This window comes from Xiphophorus maculatus, chromosome 15 (assembly GCF_002775205.1).
Source record: "Xiphophorus maculatus strain JP 163 A chromosome 15, X_maculatus-5.0-male, whole genome shotgun sequence".
Taxonomy (NCBI): Eukaryota; Metazoa; Chordata; class Actinopteri; order Cyprinodontiformes; family Poeciliidae; genus Xiphophorus; species Xiphophorus maculatus.
Window position 1 is genome coordinate 8879545 of NC_036457.1, and position 17568 is coordinate 8897112.

Below are 17568 nucleotides of genomic sequence, written 5' to 3' on the forward strand. Positions count from 1 at the left end.
ACCAATCATACTTATTTTCTAACTTTTAAATACAGGACACCAAAAATGCTATGTGTTTTGTCTCATAAAAGAGTTAATGAAAAATTTCAGTTTTTCACAATAAAATACTTGGATAGAATAATGTTTCTCATCTGTCTTAATACACATCACAAGATCAGAATGTGACGACCTGCTCTCCACTTTTCTTTTTTTGCAGAAGACAAAGATCTCTACGTATGATAAGATGTGGGAGTTCATGAACAGCAGGAGGCAGTCTGTGATGGTGAAGAGTGTGGAGGATGGCATCCAACGTGTTTTGACCTCTGATTATGCTTTCCTTATGGAGTCCACCACTATTGAGTTTGTCACCCAACGCAACTGCAACCTCACACAGATTGGAGGCCTCATAGACTCCAAAGCGTATGGAGTAGGAACACCTATGGGTAAGTCACCTGAAACCTTACATCCTGTTTCTTTTGACCGTTTTGTTTCAGAGTAGAGCATGATTGTGAAGTGGAAGGAGCTGGAACACAGATTTTAAATATGGCACGTCCTGTGTTTTCTTCCAACACGTTGGATATGTCGAGAATCGCTGAAAAATAAATGTTACTTGAGCAACGATTCAGTCCTGGCAGGGGCGGAGTTTATCTGTCAAAACCCAGCTTTTATTTTGGTATTTCACTTTCGCTTAGATTGCTGCCTAGCTAGCTAAATATTTAGCTTGCTGAATATTTAATTTAATTTAGCTTGCTTGCTAAATATTTAGTTTGCTAAATATTTAACTTGCTTGCTAGATATTTAGTTAGCAAGATAAATATTCAGCTCAGAGCTAAATATTTTGTTTGGAAAGTAAATATGTAGTTTTCATACTAAATATTTAGCCCGGACTTCAACATTTAGTTGGAAACTAAATATTTAGCTTCCTAACTAAATACTTAATTTGAAAGCTAAATATTTAGTTTGTAAATGTATTTATTATTTATTTTAGTTAACTGAATATTTAAATTTTAACTCTGACGTAAATGTACGCGGAACATGGTGAAAATATGACTTTGAAAAATTAACACCCATATTTTTTTCCTTTGTAAAAGGCCGAATCAGGCAAATTATTGCTGTTATATTTTTACTGTGTAACTTTACAAATGGCACAACATAACAGACTTCTTTCCTCAATTGTGACTGAGCCTGAGCTACTTGTTTTTTCTTTTTTTAAATAGCAAAATTCCCAGTCTTTGGATGTGCAAAGGTAGTAGAAACACACATCTAAGGACTGTAGCCAGAGCTGTGTCGTGTCCTTCTACTTCCCAAGGTTGCATTATTTTGCAACCTTGGGCCACATAAAGTAAATATGAAACAAACGTTTGTGGTTGTTGGGTGAGAAAATTGTGAAATGGATCCTGGAGCGTGACTGGCTGACGAGATGCAGTAATCCCTTTTGCAAATTTGATTATTTGATAAGAAAGAGCACTTAAGAAGAAGATTAAAAAAGTATTTCAGTTTCTGGTCTGAGCCAGTTTGTGTCCTGGAATAAAGCAGAAAAGTCCATTTTTCAAAATATACTTTTTGTTACCAGAGAACTAAAGCACAGTAGCACACACATTAAAGCCATAACATCCCGAGAATGCTGGCCAGAAGCTGTAAATTCATCCAGGACCAGCATCATGGAGGTTAAAGTGGTCACGACAAGGCCACAGAGAACACTTTTACCAGCTGCAATAGCGGCGCCTATCATCAGCAATACGAAAGCCATCAAACCAGAGAGAATCATTCCTGGCTGGCCACATCTGGGCCTGACTTATGTCTTTGAGTCCAGGCCAGTTATGAATCTGCAGGGATGCAGTGATCACCGTGGTGATGGGAAAGCTAAAGAGATGCAATGAAATATATCCCCATTGTGACTGTAAGTGCAGAAATATTTACAGTGATGCCCTTGAGATGGACATATTGAACCAGAAGATGGATTCACTTGTCTTTTTTTTTTCTCTTTTTTTTCATGTGGCAATGCAGTGCAGGGATAAAATCAAATCAGTCTACAATGCATAAAAGTTAATAATCACAATGTTCAATCTCAAAGCAATTACTGACCACTAACACATTTCTGCCTCTTACTCTGCTATTCATTGCTCAATAGGCAAATTACAGCCATCAGAATGTTTCCTCAGCGGTTGTGAGATAGTTAATTTCTTTATTAGTTCAACTGAAGTCATTTCCTCCTTTTCTTTTTTTGATCCGTGCCTTTGTCCTCGTTTCTTTCCTCCACAATCTATGAAAACCTCAGCTGTTACATCAACTTAAAAGCTCTTGCAGCTTTAAGACAAAAGCAGCGCCCGTATTACATCTTAACCTTTTGCTGCTTCTCAAAGCTTTCAAACGTCTTTTTTTTTTTTTTTCTCCCCCAAAAAAACAGAAATGCGTCATCTTCTGCGCTATCGACTTAAACTGTGATCCTATTAATGCTTGAGGCCAGACAGTGGTAAGAATGATGGATGTCCTCGGGTGTTGAATATCTGTTAGGTAGCTGTGTATGCGCAGAGTGTCGGGAACAACGCTTTTCCATTTGCCCAGATCCCGCTCTCCATATCCCCCTCTCCAAGGACCCATCCTATTAGCATTTATCCAAGGCCTGCTTTGTTAGGCCATCATTAATCATTTGAAATATGAGAGGAGCCAGAACCTGGGGACTCAGAGACTCGATGGATCTCTCATCTTTAAATGAAGTGGAGAAATGCTTCTCGCATGCAAGCTCCCATGCATATACACGAATGTGTTTTGAGACCTGTGCTTGCTCCAGAGTGCGGAATGCATACAAGTGAGGCTAAGCATCTGAGGGGGGAAAAACAAAAAAGATCATAAATTTGCTGCAAAAAAAACCTCAGTGGTACAAAGTGTTATATTCTGTTTTGTTCCAACACTTTCTTGTCAGTGTAAACACAGAGACTGAAGATGAAAGGATGATGGATGATGATGGATAAATGATAGATGAGACAGCGGGGGAATTAGTAAAAAAGAGCTGACAGGCTAAACTGTATCAGGGTGACAAACAAAGTGATGCTACCAGCTACCTGGAGCCATATTTTATTAATTTCCCTTGAGTTTCGCACAGAACGTTGTCATGTTTTGAAAAATAATTTTTATTTATTTATTTATTTTTTTTTGAAGGCACATTTGGTTTTAGTCACGGCTTGTAATCCGCAGAGCCGAGTGTCTAAAATGGAGATGTAAAACCATGCTTCATTATGCATGAGATTGTAATCACAAAAATAGACTAATAAGCTTTGAGAGCTGTAAACGGGAAGCGTGAGGGCTCAGCCTAAGTGTTAATTTTTAATTTTGGTCAGGTTAAGAGAGGGTGTGTGCTCTATAACTCTGCTGTGGACGGGAGAGGACCGCGACTCAGCCGCTGTGTGACAATTGCTCCAGCTTTGATCATGCCAGCACCCACTGAGCTTCAATGTCACTTAAGTCTGGCTCTCCCCCACTTTCCGTGGATTTGGGCCCCGTCGCCTGACATGCACAAAAAAAAAAAAAAACACAGCAATGGTGGGCCTTTTATCTTCAGTACCCACATATAATCCCAAACACATACGGAACCATGTGATGTTTGCCCCACAGGGTTCCTCTTTCTCTCTCTCTTTTTTTTTTTTTTTAGGCGCTATTTCTGTTGCATGAAAGTGTCTGTGAACAGCAGCTAATTTGTCAAAATCGACAGCGGTTCTGCTGCACAAAAAGCCAAATTATTGTTGCCAGCTCCCTGCACGTTATAATCCTCACGCTGCAGAGATGAGTGAGAATTTTGGAATCACTCTGTGAAAATACGGATTAGCGGGATTTGAAGAAGGACTTACAAAAAAAAAAAAAAGAAAGAAAAAAAACTCCCTCTAAGAAGCCAACAATAACATGACAGGTTTTTATGATCACAAGTCTCAATGTGTTTCACACACCCACAAACAAAAGAGGGACTGTACCAGACTCTTAAACATGTTCGCCAGGCTCATATTGTGCCGTTTGTATCCACAGGCTCTCCATACAGAGACAAGATCACAATAGCTATTCTTCAGCTCCAAGAGGAAGGGAAGCTGCACATGATGAAGGAGAAGTGGTGGCGAGGCAACGGCTGTCCAGAGGAGGAGAGCAAAGAGGCGAGCGCTCTTGGAGTGCAGAACATCGGGGGGATCTTCATCGTGCTGGCCGCAGGGCTGGTGCTTTCGGTGTTTGTTGCCGTAGGGGAGGTCCTTTACAAGTCCAAGCAGAACGCCCAACTGGAAAAGGTACAGCAGACATTTTTGTTACGATCATAGGAATCGGCCTCAGTGACAGCTAACGGTAAACGGTTGCAGGGTCATCGTTCAAAGACGCGTTTGTGTTTCGCACCGTAATAGAAGCTCATAACTGACAAAAGTAATCATGAGATGCACCGAGATGAGGGACGAGTACACGTTTCCAAAAAAAAATTAAAAACTGGGGCAGGTGCTCAGCTGAAGAATGAGAATTTTGAATGAACAAAAAGGCTCACACACTGCAGGCGCCCATTCCTGGTTCATTTATTGCACTGTTTCATTGCACATAGGTGACATGTTGAGAGCTCTGCTCTTCATTAGACCAGAGTTCTGCAGCCTGGGAGACTTTTTGTTCATTCATCGTAACCAGCATGCAATCAAAAGCATTTTCGGTGAAAGACTTTTTAAAAATCTTTGGTAAAGGTTTAAAACTTACACAATGGGTTGCTTGAGTTTAAACCTGCCAGCAGTTATAATCATTCCGAATAACCGGAAATAAAATCAGCTGACTTACTGGCATTTACCCGACATTTGCTTATTTATATCCTCATTTTTGTCTTATCTTTATGCATTTCTGTCAAGTCCTGGATTACTACATGTGTATATTCTAATGTTTTCTTTATATAGCTATATATTTTATTAGTCAGTCTGCAAATTAGAATATATCACCAATAAAAGTCAATCACAGCAAAACACAGTAGTGGCTGCATTCTGCTCTCAGACTACTTTTTATTTTTTTACGTTTTTTTGTCAAGGTGTATGAAATAATGAATTATGTAAGTTCTGACTTGGATTAATCATGCATCTACTAAAAGGATGAAGATGAAGATACCTGTTATTTTCCAGTATTACAGTGGGTCTAAGCATACATCCAAATCTATCGGAGAAGTGAAAGGAAAATTAGTTTTAGAACCACATAGCTGAGTTCAGAACTAAGTCTAATAGGAAAGGGTTCCTATCAGACTGCACTCGCAGCCCTCTCTGATTCATTTGGAGAACTTCTGCAAATTAGAGTGATCAAATATTCATAACTAAAGCTCTGGGATGCTGATACAATCCTACCAAAGAAGACTCAACGCTGAAGTTGAGTCAAAATACGCTTCAACAAAGTCGTAGCTTAAGGCTGTTCACACATATAAAACTGGGCTTTTAACTATTTTCTTCCAAAACAGATCTGTTTAGTTTACAGTTGAATTGCACCAGGCTTGTGTGACATACAAAGAGAAATGTTTGAAAATTGTTCATCAAGATCTCATTTTCTTACAGAACAGAAAACGTACAGGACAGAAAACGTAATTTTTTTGCATTTACTATAGGTGAATGTTACATTGCAAGTATCTACACTGGCTTTCTCAAATCTCTTTCTTCAAGAGATTTGGAGGAAATCTGTAGGATTTTGCTACATCTTACAGTATGTCACATCAGAGAAATGTGACCATGGCTACAGTTGGTAACCACTCAGTTGTAGTGAAGACATTTCAGTGGAAATAAACAAAGGACACTTTACAAAGAACCTTGTTTTTTCATGTTCTCTCTGACAATATTTGCAAACTGCAGATTGCATGACTACAATCAGTCGTGCAATCTTATTTAGCCAAATCACACAACAGATTAGACAAGTTCATGAGCAGTACAGGGAGAGAGCTGGTATTGAGGAAGAGTCAACAACCCTGCTTGTGTTCAGCAATTTGCTCTGCTCTCAGGGTTTCACAAATTGTTTTGGTTTAAGTTTTAGATCATTTATTTATGAGAACATTGTTTTCCTTTTAGAGGGATTTTCACTTAAGCTGTTCCAGTGCCACACCGGTACCAGTGGGCATTTAGCATCATTTCGCTTTCCGTTTCTAAGCCCTGAACCACTCACCTGAGAAGCAGAAACAAGCAGTGCAGTGCCACCAATGCATTACTGGGCCAGAGGACTGAATCACATCAGGGGCGGGTTCCTGTAAAGCAACATGTATAAATAAGTTAGTTTCACTTTCAGGCTGCATAATTTAGAGAGCAGCAATAAAGAAATGAGCTTTAGCGACTAGGAAAGGTATAGCATACGTTTGTCTCTCTCACAAACTAAAGAGAGGGCTAGACACTGCACAGAACTGCTTATACTTACTCTTTTGAGGTGAATTTATAAACACTGATTGTGACTCCATTAATAAACACTGTTTGTGGTTTAATTTCCCCAGCTGGCACTGGAAATTCTGGCTTGAAATAGTGAATGTAACTCACGTTTACGGCACGTTTATGGGTCTGAGTATGACTTCCAGAATGGATATGCCAGTCGGCATTCTAAGTATGGAGAAAACACATACTGTAGCTAAAACTAGTGATTACGAATTAGACTTACAGTATTAGGACGTTGGTTTGCAGAGATTCTGAGATAAATATTGTGTTTTCTGTAGATAAACAGTCTCCCCGCCATGCGATCCTTTTCAGCAATTCAGAATACAGCAGATGGAAGCTGCTCAAAACTAACTCTTGCTTCAGCCCTGGTGTCACACTGAAACTGGCGTTCAGACGGCACGTCATTGAATTTTTTTTTTATTATGAAAAAAAAAGACAGCTTGTTAATAAATATCCACATACTTGGAAACATTAAGAGCTCACAGCTGCCGTCACTGTAAATAAGGCCACCTGAGTTAAATAATTACCATGAAAACGTCTTTTAATCAGCATATATTGCACCATCTTTCTTCCCCCTCAGGTTACATTTCCAGAGACTATCCACCACCATCCGGGCTCTTAATATACGAGTGCACATTATTCATCAAGCAGAGTGGAGTATGTATTTTAGCGCACCATAATGTGTGCAATTGCATTTCCACATAATTGCCAAAATCCCTAGATAGCATTTTTTAATTATTTACATCTCAAGAAGTAGTGCAGCAGCGTCTCACTTTATAGCAGTTGTAATTATTTCTATCTTTTTATCTTTTTTTTTTTTTTTTTCCAGACTGCATATATTTCATAGCACATCTCAGCTATCATTAATCAAGAGCTTCAGGACTGGGTCACAATATTCAGATGATTTGCAAATGCCAGGATTTTCTAGGCTTCCAAGGTGCTCGTAATTTGCATACAGACAACAAGCCTCTGCACTCCCCGCCTGCAAACCTCTTTCTACCCACCTCACTTTTCACTACTTATTTCTATTTTCTCTTACACAGTTCTCCACTTCCCTAATCAATCTACTCCTTTAATTATTTATTTCCCAGCATATATAAAAGATTGTATTCTTATTCCAGACAAAGATATTGAATGCATAGAAAATAAAATACCTGGCGCTTTCTATTGATATCTATCTCAAACACCCACACACATAAACAAACCGAAAAATAAATAAATAACAATGTCATATTTTTATGCTCTCTTTTCTTGTATATCTTCTCCCCTCCTACAGCCTTTGAATTTGAATTACATCCTGCATAATTGGGTCAGGAATGCATGAGAATTGGATTTGCCAAAGTTGGTGCAAAGGCATATTGACATTTTATAGGATTTTACAGCACATACATAATTTAGGCACAACGGAATCTCATATCGTAGAAGTTACATAACACCAAGATGTTTTAAACAGTTTACCAATATTTTTGAATTTAATCTTCTTAAGTGGGTTTTATGACCTCAAGGTGGCATTATTCGATTTTTTTTTTGTTTTTTACATAATTCCTTCTGGATTTGGTTCTCGTCTGCGGGGGAAAGGCTGTATAACAATAATAAGACCTTCAGATGACAATGATACTGATGGGCAAAAATGTTTAACAGAATTGTAACTAGATCTCTTCTTCAAAATCATTCTTAAGGAATTATACATTCGGGTCTGCTTTCCCTGTTACTATTCAAATCGATCTTAGATTTTCTCCCCCAGACAAAATATGCCAATTTTTATTTTATGCGTTTGCCAGCAAAATCTGCATTTTACTCCATTGTTGTCTTTTCCATCTTTGAATTGTCTATAGTATTCCCCAATATTGCAGCAGCAATCAATGTCTTAACAAATATTACATCATTATTGTCAGCTCCTTGTCTCAAGCAGCTGCAACTGGAGCTTTAAGCTCAGTTGGTTATTATTGCTTTTTAGCACTGAAGAAGCCTTAGAAAGTGTTTTTTTTTTTTTTCTTGGCTGTCAAAAAAGAGTAACTCGGTCTCTGCCACTTCAGTTTTATTGTCTATTCATAAGCACATAAATTTTTAGGGCTGCCAACCAAAACTTTATACAAGCAGGAGCAGAGAAAGATTTTTTTTTTCTTTCACATAAGCTGAGATGCTGACAGAAAAAGGTAACCTCTAGCACTGCGAAAAGAAACAATGCACCTGAAACCAAATCCACTTCTGCTGCTTCTACTTGTGCTAAAACTAGCATTAGCATGCAGCATAGGAAAGAGCAATGCTCATGAGCCCTCAGTTTAAATGTTCTGGGTTAATTTATCTCCCTTTTTTTGTATTGACCATTAACACATCGACCCTTTTCCAGAATGCTCGCCTCTGTCACTTCAGGACAACACACTTATTTTTGTGTATTTTGGGCTGTAATATTTGAGTACGTCTGAAAGATCATCAATTGATTTGTATGGAGAAGAAAAATAAAAACAACATGATGAAATGCTGAACAGGCAACCAGCTGACTGAGTGTAGATGCATAGAACAGAATGTGCTAGAAGATGGAGAATGGAGAATGAAGCAACTATACCACAACATAACACTGCAGCGTTTACACCTGCAAGCAAGAGACTGCTGTCTTTTTGACATCTCCATAGCAAAGTGTATGATTACAGCTGGATTGTCAAGCTCTGCTAGCACCAAGATTACTTTTATAGAGTCAATGAAGTGACAGTTTTGCATAAACCTCCTGTTTGGAATCGGTTGTGAAGTTCTGAGTCAAGATCCGAAGCCAAATTTGAAGATGTTTGTCAAATTTGTATTTGAAGGGAAACTTTGTGATTTTCTTTTCACTTCACAACTCTGTGGTATTTGGTGTCGGCCTCTGTCATGAAAACCATTGAAAGGCATTCAAATTTGTAATATGGAAAAGCATAAAATCCTACGTTAATCCCACCTCACATCAATATTGATCTTGCTCAGTTCACATTGGTTGGATGAGTGTAACATAAAGAATAACTGCTCTACTTTTTGTCCTTTGTTTTCTTCTGCAGCGATCATTCTGCAGTGCTATGATGGATGAGCTACGTGTTTCTCTGAAGTGCCAACGTCGTCTCAAACAAAAGCCTCAGCCGCCCGCCATCGTCAAGACAGAGGAGGTCATTAACATGCACACGTTCAACGACAGGAGACTCCCAGGGAAGGAAACCATGGCATGAAAACTGACAACACCCTGAAACATTCCCCTCAATTAAAATCACCGAGGGGAGACAGGGGTCAAATTAACGCAGACTAGACCAGGGGCTGAGGTTAGCAGTATCAACAGGATTCCTTTTTGAACCAACATGCTTATGTAGACCGATGTTTCCTGTGGAAATACAGATACCTGAGAAGTGTCACCTCACTGTGACCATTACTATTTGAAGGGAGCTGGAAACGGCGGACTCTCTCCCAGGCTGGGCGGGTGACGTGCGTAAACCTCAAAACGGATTCAAGCAGGTTTGGGACAAAAACGTTTGCTGGTTCACACCAGAAGTGGATTTAAACACAAACACACATGTATACACAGACACCCATACTGTCGTTTCACACTCTTTACTGCTGTGCATAAGGGAGGACTCAGTTCGGACGATGAATTCGGTTGTAGTTTTTCTGTTGTCGTCAATGCCCTTCGTCTTACTTCCATGTCTGTGGCCCCTTCCTTCAGTGGCTTGAGTTTCTCTTCAATCATTTAAAGCAAACACTAATTTCATACCAAAAAATTAAAAAGTAGTCAACACCATCTGGGTTATTATGAACTGATGTATAAAAGTGATAATTAGTTTGGAATCATCTATGCTGATCTTGTCAAATACTGTCATTTTCTTCTATATGTGCCAAAGTTCTGCCATTGTGAAGAACTTCCTACCACGCCTGTTTCTGTTTTGATGCCTCTAGAAGCAATGTAATCTGTCAAGCTCCTGACTCATGTCCGCCCTTAAACACTGTCAACGGTTTTCACTCTGTATCGGTTGTTGTTTAAAAGGTGGAATTTCTACAAAAGTGTTCGTTTTTGTACAAGAACAACGAAGTTTTGTAGTACTTTGTATCATATAGTAGCCCCTCCCGTGGACAAAATATGTAGCAGATACCAATTCAGCCCTCGGACTCTTGACAACAAAGCTTCAGGCTCTGCTGTTTGGAGTACATTGCTTTCATCAATCTGCGATTCAGTCTTTTGTCTGCCACTCTCACGGGGGCCAGCGGTACATACTGTTTGGGGACAATGTAGTGGATTTTGGTTGGGGAGAGCAATAGAATTGTAAATGAAGAGTTCACAAAGTAGGCAAAGGCGGTGATTCATGCTGAAAAATTCAGCTCTTGTCCTATCAGCAAAGAGTGTGGGTAAATAACAGTAGCTATGATGAGTCACCACGAAAGACATGGTAAAACATGCAAATGTGGCTTTTGTGGAATATAAATACAGCCGTAGTTTTGTAGATCTGTTGTACTACAATGAGATTCTTTTTTTTTTAATGGTATGTCCTAAAAGTTTTATTTTTTAAACTAGTGCTACTAATAGGTTTCACATATGCGTATCAGAGACTTAAGCATAAAAAGTACTTTGCTTAAATAACATAAATTATATGAACAGGCACAATTAAAACACTTATTTTAAAAGCTTTTCATCAATGAAAAGTTGTTTTCAGTTATTATATAGTGTATATACTGCAAATATTTCTGACTTAGTTTGAAAATTATCACTTTTAGGGCTCATATTTAGTGGCATCTCAATAAATTATAATATCATTGAAAAGTTAATGAATGTGGCTTACAGCTAAACCAAAGATCAGCTTCTCGTGAAATTTGAATACTACATAAGACCCATAAAAACACTCAGCTGTCCATTGATGCACCTGGATACAGCACTCTCTGAATATCCAGTTTGTTTAGCAATTACCTTTGGTAGCTTCATGTGCAGGATGTCACTGAGTGTTTGTTTGACAACTGTCAAGTCCTTAATCTATCCCATGGTCTCATAACATAACATTTCTGTATTTCTAAATGCCTTTTTCTTACTCTGATGAGATTCCCAAGGTTTTTCTGAGAAACACAATTTTGGATGTTATTAGCTGTAAGCCATAATCACAAAATTACCAGAAATAAACACTTGAAACATATTAGTCTCTGTGTAATGAATGTGTAAGATGTGTCTCTCACTTCTTTTTAATGTAGAATTGCAAATGAATTCACTTTTCAGCGATAATCTAACTTACTGAGATGCACCTGTAAGTGACCTCAAAAGTGGGCCGTAATGATAGGGGTGTGAGTTGTATGAATGTTGAAAACAGTGCAGCTGCAGTCAATCGGATGGTGGGTGTAATCAGGAGCTGCGAGGCGCTCGTATGTTGGATAGTAAATGTCCCACCTTAGCTCAAAAACCGGGCTGTGCTTCACTCATCTTTCCTCGAGTGGGCTTCATCATCTTGAGAGCTTGGTGTTGATGATAGCTTGTGGGCTGAGCAAAATCATTTATCCGCTAATTGTCTCCAGATGTGTGTTATCTTCATGACCTAACACAAGCGCATTTGGTGCAACAACTCTTCCTGTCTGGTAACTCTGTTCCCTGTTGTGAAATGACAAGCACACTCGGTAGGTTACTGCTCCCGCTGCCCCCGTCTTGACCCGTTTGCTCAATTCATCTGGCATTACAGGTGTTGGAAGACACTAACACCTACACGCAGCCCTCTAATAATCATACATTCATGGGTTAATTTAATAATTATATAAAAACTGACAAGAGGGATTATGTATTTAAGCTTTTGGTGATCTACTAGTGTTGCTTGTCATTTTCCATATAGCTATATCTAGTGGTGCAAACTAATTGAATTCCTGAAAACAATCTTCAATTGATTCCAAAGGCTTAGCGGTAAAATAAAAATAATAATAAAAAAAAGCAATGTGAGCTCATGGAGTTTGACATTGATGCAAGGTTTTACAAAAACTGTCATTAAAAATGTCATAACTGTAGCTCTGCCTCGTATTTTTCTGCACAACTCTAGTCTTTGGAAACAGTTTTACTTTGCAAAAGCTTTTTATAATTTGCTATGTCTTTCTGGTGTGTTTCCACATTGTTACGAAGTAGCCTGTCGTTAATTTGTTTTTAATAATTAAGGTACAATCAACCAAATAGTCACGTTTTTGAACTGTGGGAGGAAGCTGAAGCACCAGGAGAGAATCCACACATTCACGGATAGAACGTGCAAACTCCATGCAGAACCACCACAGCCTGGGATCTGAACCCAGAACATTCTTGTTGAGGTAAAAATGCGTTTGGGCCTCCATGTAGCTGTGTATATTCTAAGTTATCTTAATTCAGTTATCCTACTTGTTTTTGTCAAAATAATGAAGTCTTGTTTTAAGCATATACTGCACAATGTATTGGTCAAAGGAAGAGCAATACACTGTATAAGAAATGAAGCAGCCAAAATCTAAAGAATAATTCTAAAAAACTGTTAGTTCCTGTGACTATCACATCCTAAAAGATCACAAAAACTGGTCTTTTTTTCTCTTAAGTCTTCAGACAATTTGTAACTAACAGCCTGAGGCAAAGACAACTGAATCACATTTTCTTTGTCGAATCCATGAAAAACTAGATTTTAGCACCAGCAAACTGGTTATTACGAGCTACAAATGAAAATTAGGCTTCTTCTGGCTAATATGAAGAATGACAAATGTTTTTCTTAATATTTCTGATGTTTTGATGTTTTTTTTTATTTTCTGAAATATACATAGCATTTCTACATAGGATACAATGCCTTTTCACATTTTGTCACAGTAAAACCACAAACCCTTCATCAGGATTATTTTGGTGATGGATCCAGCAGAGTGGTGTGATTGCTGTAAATCAGAAGAAAAGGAGCATATGAACATTTTGACATCTAAGAACATTAAAACCATTCCATGTTTTTGTTTTGAGACATCAATATGATGTAGAACCTCCTTGGCTGCACTTACAAGTCCTTTGGCTAGGCCACTACCGACTTTACACATGTAAAACTGGCGTTCTGCCCACCCCTTTATTGTAAAATAATTCAAGATCAATCAGGAGCAGAACGGTATGTCAGCATCAGTGCTCAAGTCTTTCCACAGTTCCTCAAGTGGCTATTGCTCTGGACTTTGAGTGGGCAATTCTAACAGAATAATACGTTTAATTTAAGCCACTCCACCATTTTGCTGGCTGAATGTTTAGTAACTGCTCATTTGGAAGGGGAAGTCCTCCCCCTCCACTCTCGTCCAAGTCTCAAGTGTTTTTCATCTTCTGACAGGTTTTCTTTCAGAATGGCCAAGTATTTATCTTCAGCATCCTCCCACCAACTCTCACCATTTGGTGGGAAGATGTTGAATAAAAGCATCCACACAGGATGATGCAGCCAACATCGTATTTCACAATGGTATTTACAGGGTTTTAGTTTTTCATCAGACAAAACACTTTGCTTAAAGGAAAAGCTCAAAAAGTTCCATTTTAGTCTTATCTGGACAGGGAATCTTCTTCCTTGTTCTTGTTTTATGCCCTACATGTAAAATATGAAAAATTGCATAAAGAAATATTTAAGGCTTTCTTTCTATCACAGATTTCTTCAAATTTGTGGAGCACGACACGTACATTTGACGGATTATCCCACCAGAGCTGTTGCTCCTCCAGAGTTACCGTGCCTGCTTCTCTTATTGATTGATTCAGACTGAATTAACCGACATGTCAAAACATGAAGTGCTTTTTTATGCCAAAACTGCTTTAAACTTGTAACTTGATTCCTGATCTGCCTGGTTTGTTATCTTGGTTTTTAAGATGCTGTTTTACAAGGTTCTGAATATAAATGGAAGCTATGCTTTTATGGTTTATCATTTAAAAATATCTAAAGTATAATTTTACTTCTGCAGCACAACCAAGTGCATAAAATCCTTAATGAATTACATTTAAGTTCATAGTTTTAAAGTGATAGCAGGTGTATTTCTTTTAGCCTGGCATGTTAGTCTGTTATTAAATTATTTATGTTGTTTATTTCTAAGCACACAACTCAATATTTTGTAAGAGTTGGGCAAAAAGAAGTGAAAGTGATCAAGACCACTTAAAGTGTTTCAAGAAACTTTTGCTCCTCAAGATGTAAAGAAATAAAATAAAGAAAAGAGAAAAAATCTGGAGTTCATAGAATAGAATTAATTTATTCATCCCAGCAGGGAAATTATTATTATTATTATTATTATTATTTTTTAGAATAGAATAGATAGTTCTGTGGAGAAAAAAGCCTCCTCATCTATTACCATGAATATACTCCTCAAAATATAATCAAAACATCAGATTAATTGACTAATTCCCCAAAATACTTGATTTAATGACTCTGAATTAATGGCATATAGTTGAATTGTAATTGAAGACCGAATTGAAAGCATGTATGACAAGGTTTTTTTGGGTTTTTTTTAAACTTGCTCCCAGGCTGCCTGTATAATCTTCCCCTCGGCGGTGCACCTTTCTCTCTGACTTACACAGGATTTTCAAGAAGTTACAATGAAAAACCGTCTCTGCATCTGCAGCTCTGCTGCCACCACACAAATGGCCACCCCTGTTCGCCCTCCAAAGTGACAGGGAAGGTCAGAGCATGCTTCAGTGCGTTCAGCGGGGACCGTTTAGTCCGTCACACTTATTTCCATCATATTAAATCTTCTTCCTCCTTTTCCTAAGTGGTCGTTGGGAAGGTATCCTTGGATAACATCTTGTTCATCAGACAATTAATGGCTGGGATTGCATTGTAGACAGAATATTGCTTTCTGAATGTGACTTTGGTCTGTCACACAGATATCATAAGTAAATTGAGTCTGTCAAGAAAGATCTTCAAGGAGGACATAGGCTCCGCTGCTCATTCTCTCTGGTTCAATAATTTATGATCACAGGTCGCAGATTAATATCATGTAAGTATGCTTGATTATTATTAATGATTTTTTTTTTTGCAAAGAGTACATCCATGTACAGACTCCTGGCGCAGTGCAAAGTCTTCAAAAGATAAAATATGATCAAGTTTAGTGAGGATGAGAAATTTTGGGTTTAAAATGTCCATGTTGTGTTCTGTAACCTTTTAGTAAGTCTTTGATTCTCAGGTACGTTCCAGTGGCTTCAGCTACTTCCGTGATTTCAGGGTTAAATATTTCCTTCCTTCATATCTCTACTATTTTTTATGAAGCCTCAGGTTTTGCTGGGCATTTTTAGAAACCTTGACAGGAAAATGTATTTAATTTTTTGATTAGCAGCTCTTATTTTATTTATCTAGCATGAAGCTGAGAAGATCTGCGCTTGGTAGGACTCTGTCAAGACAAGAAATCAATTTTTTATCCCAGAGTTCCAGTGGTAAGTCTACCACTATGGTTCTGTTTTTAACACTTATTAGGTGGGCGATTATTAAATTTTGTGGCAGGATTTATAATTCTGAACTGATTAATTTGATCATAGAAATCGCAAGGCCATTTTCATGAGTGCCCTCCCTAACCCCTGAAATTTCATATCTTATTAGTGTGAAGGTTGACAAAAAAAGGAAGATTTTTTATTATTATTATTAAAGCTAATGAAGTGTCATATTAAAGTGTGTAACTGGGCTTAGCGTGGTCTGATTCTGCAGGCACTTGTGTAATGTGCTCAGCACTGATACATAACAGAGGTGTGAATACAGCAGTCTACTCTATTTGCATACCTTGCTTTGTGCAAAAAGCAAGCAGTAAAAAAAAAAAAAGCGGACGGGGTGTGTGCAGCACCGCACGACACGTCAGGATAGAAATGGCTTAAATGCGGTTTGTGTTAGAGCAGCTTTGATTGTGGCATAATAAGGAGACAAGATGACAGAGAAAATTAAGAAAAAAGCTGCAAGCTAATCTGCATGATGATGGTGATGAATATGTTGTCTCTGGCATTTCTCTGCATTGCCTTTCTGTCTGCTGGCAGGATTCCAACATAAGCTAGTGGAGTCCCTTGATTTCCTTAGAAAACGTGACTTGTATTGTGACTTGTAAAAAGGTGATATTTTTTTTTCTCACCTTTTTATGTCGATTGTGGCTCAGAGGGAAGTTTAGTTATCGAACAATTGGAATTCTCTTTGTTCAATTCCAGGTTTGATGTCACCTTTGGCAAGGCACTTAGCCCTGATCTGTGTCATAGTGTTTGATCAAATGATGAATGTGTAGCTCTGGTTTAAAAAATATTTTAGGAGTTATGGCTAGAACAGCACAACATAGATGGAATTCCTTGACCATTGATTCAGAAAATTTGACAATAAAATGCAAAAGGGGAAGTTACTTCACAGCTTTTTGAACAATGAACAAATGCTGCAGATGGGAATAAAGCTACGGCAGACTACTGCCAGGGAGATTAGGGACACAGAATTAGTGTTCGATAAGATATAACAATATTGGATTATTTTCTCTTTTCTGTGGAAAGAAAAATTCTGCAAACTTTTGAATTTAAGACAGCTTCAGCAGAGGGCTAAATACCTGAGGAACTCTTGACACATTTGTTATCAATCGGCAATACAAGGCCTAAGGATCTGAGATATTCACCGGACAGGTTTCTAGTCAATTGTTGGGCAACACTAGGCAACCATGCATACACTCAGACCTGAGGGCAATTTATAGAGGGCATGAGGGCATTTACCTAAAAATTAACCTATGTATTCATAAGGAGATCATACAAACTCTATAGAAGGGTTATTGCTAGGATTCAAACCCAAGTCCTTTTGGCTGCATTGATTGCCCCAGCATGCAGTCCTTCGAGTAAAAATGAAATGCATATTGAAACTACATCCTTCAATCAATCAAGTGGGGCCAGTGGGAAAGATAGAAGACATAGCGCTAAAAAAAGCTTTGTTCTGATGAAGTGCTGTTTTTAATTTGGCCATCATTCCAGAACTTGATATTTTATCACATGTGAAAGCTGCTGCAGTGGGTAGTTCTTCATCTGCGGACATTTTGGTGCTTTAGAAATTAGCTTTGGTTTCTTCTTGTGAGCTCAGCCTGTATAAAGGGAATTACAATAAAAGGGGAACCGATTATATACCACACACTTGGAAGTGTCCCCTATTTTTCTCTCCTACACCTACGACAAGAGGGGAGTTGAGTGCAATAAATGTTGGCCCAAAACATAATTTAAATGATCTGCTTCAAACTACAGTAGTTTCTTTTGCGTGTGACCTGAATG

The 17568-nt window shown here is 38.2% G+C and overlaps 1 protein-coding gene across 2 annotated transcripts in view; it reads left to right on the top strand.

Annotated features, from left to right (window-relative positions):
* Window positions 1–12362, top strand: part of LOC102223640 (glutamate receptor ionotropic, kainate 2) — an 83827-nt gene extending 71465 nt beyond the window's left edge. For both annotated transcript variants that reach the window (XM_005802632.2, XM_005802633.2), the window contains exons 14-16: window positions 197–422; window positions 3997–4247; window positions 9407–12362. In XM_005802632.2, coding sequence (XP_005802689.1) covers window positions 197–422; window positions 3997–4247; window positions 9407–9571 — 642 coding nt within the window. In that variant the 3' untranslated portion in view covers window positions 9572–12362. The remainder of the gene's footprint in view (window positions 1–196; window positions 423–3996; window positions 4248–9406) is intronic.
* The last annotated feature ends 5206 nt before the right edge of the window (window positions 12363–17568 follow it).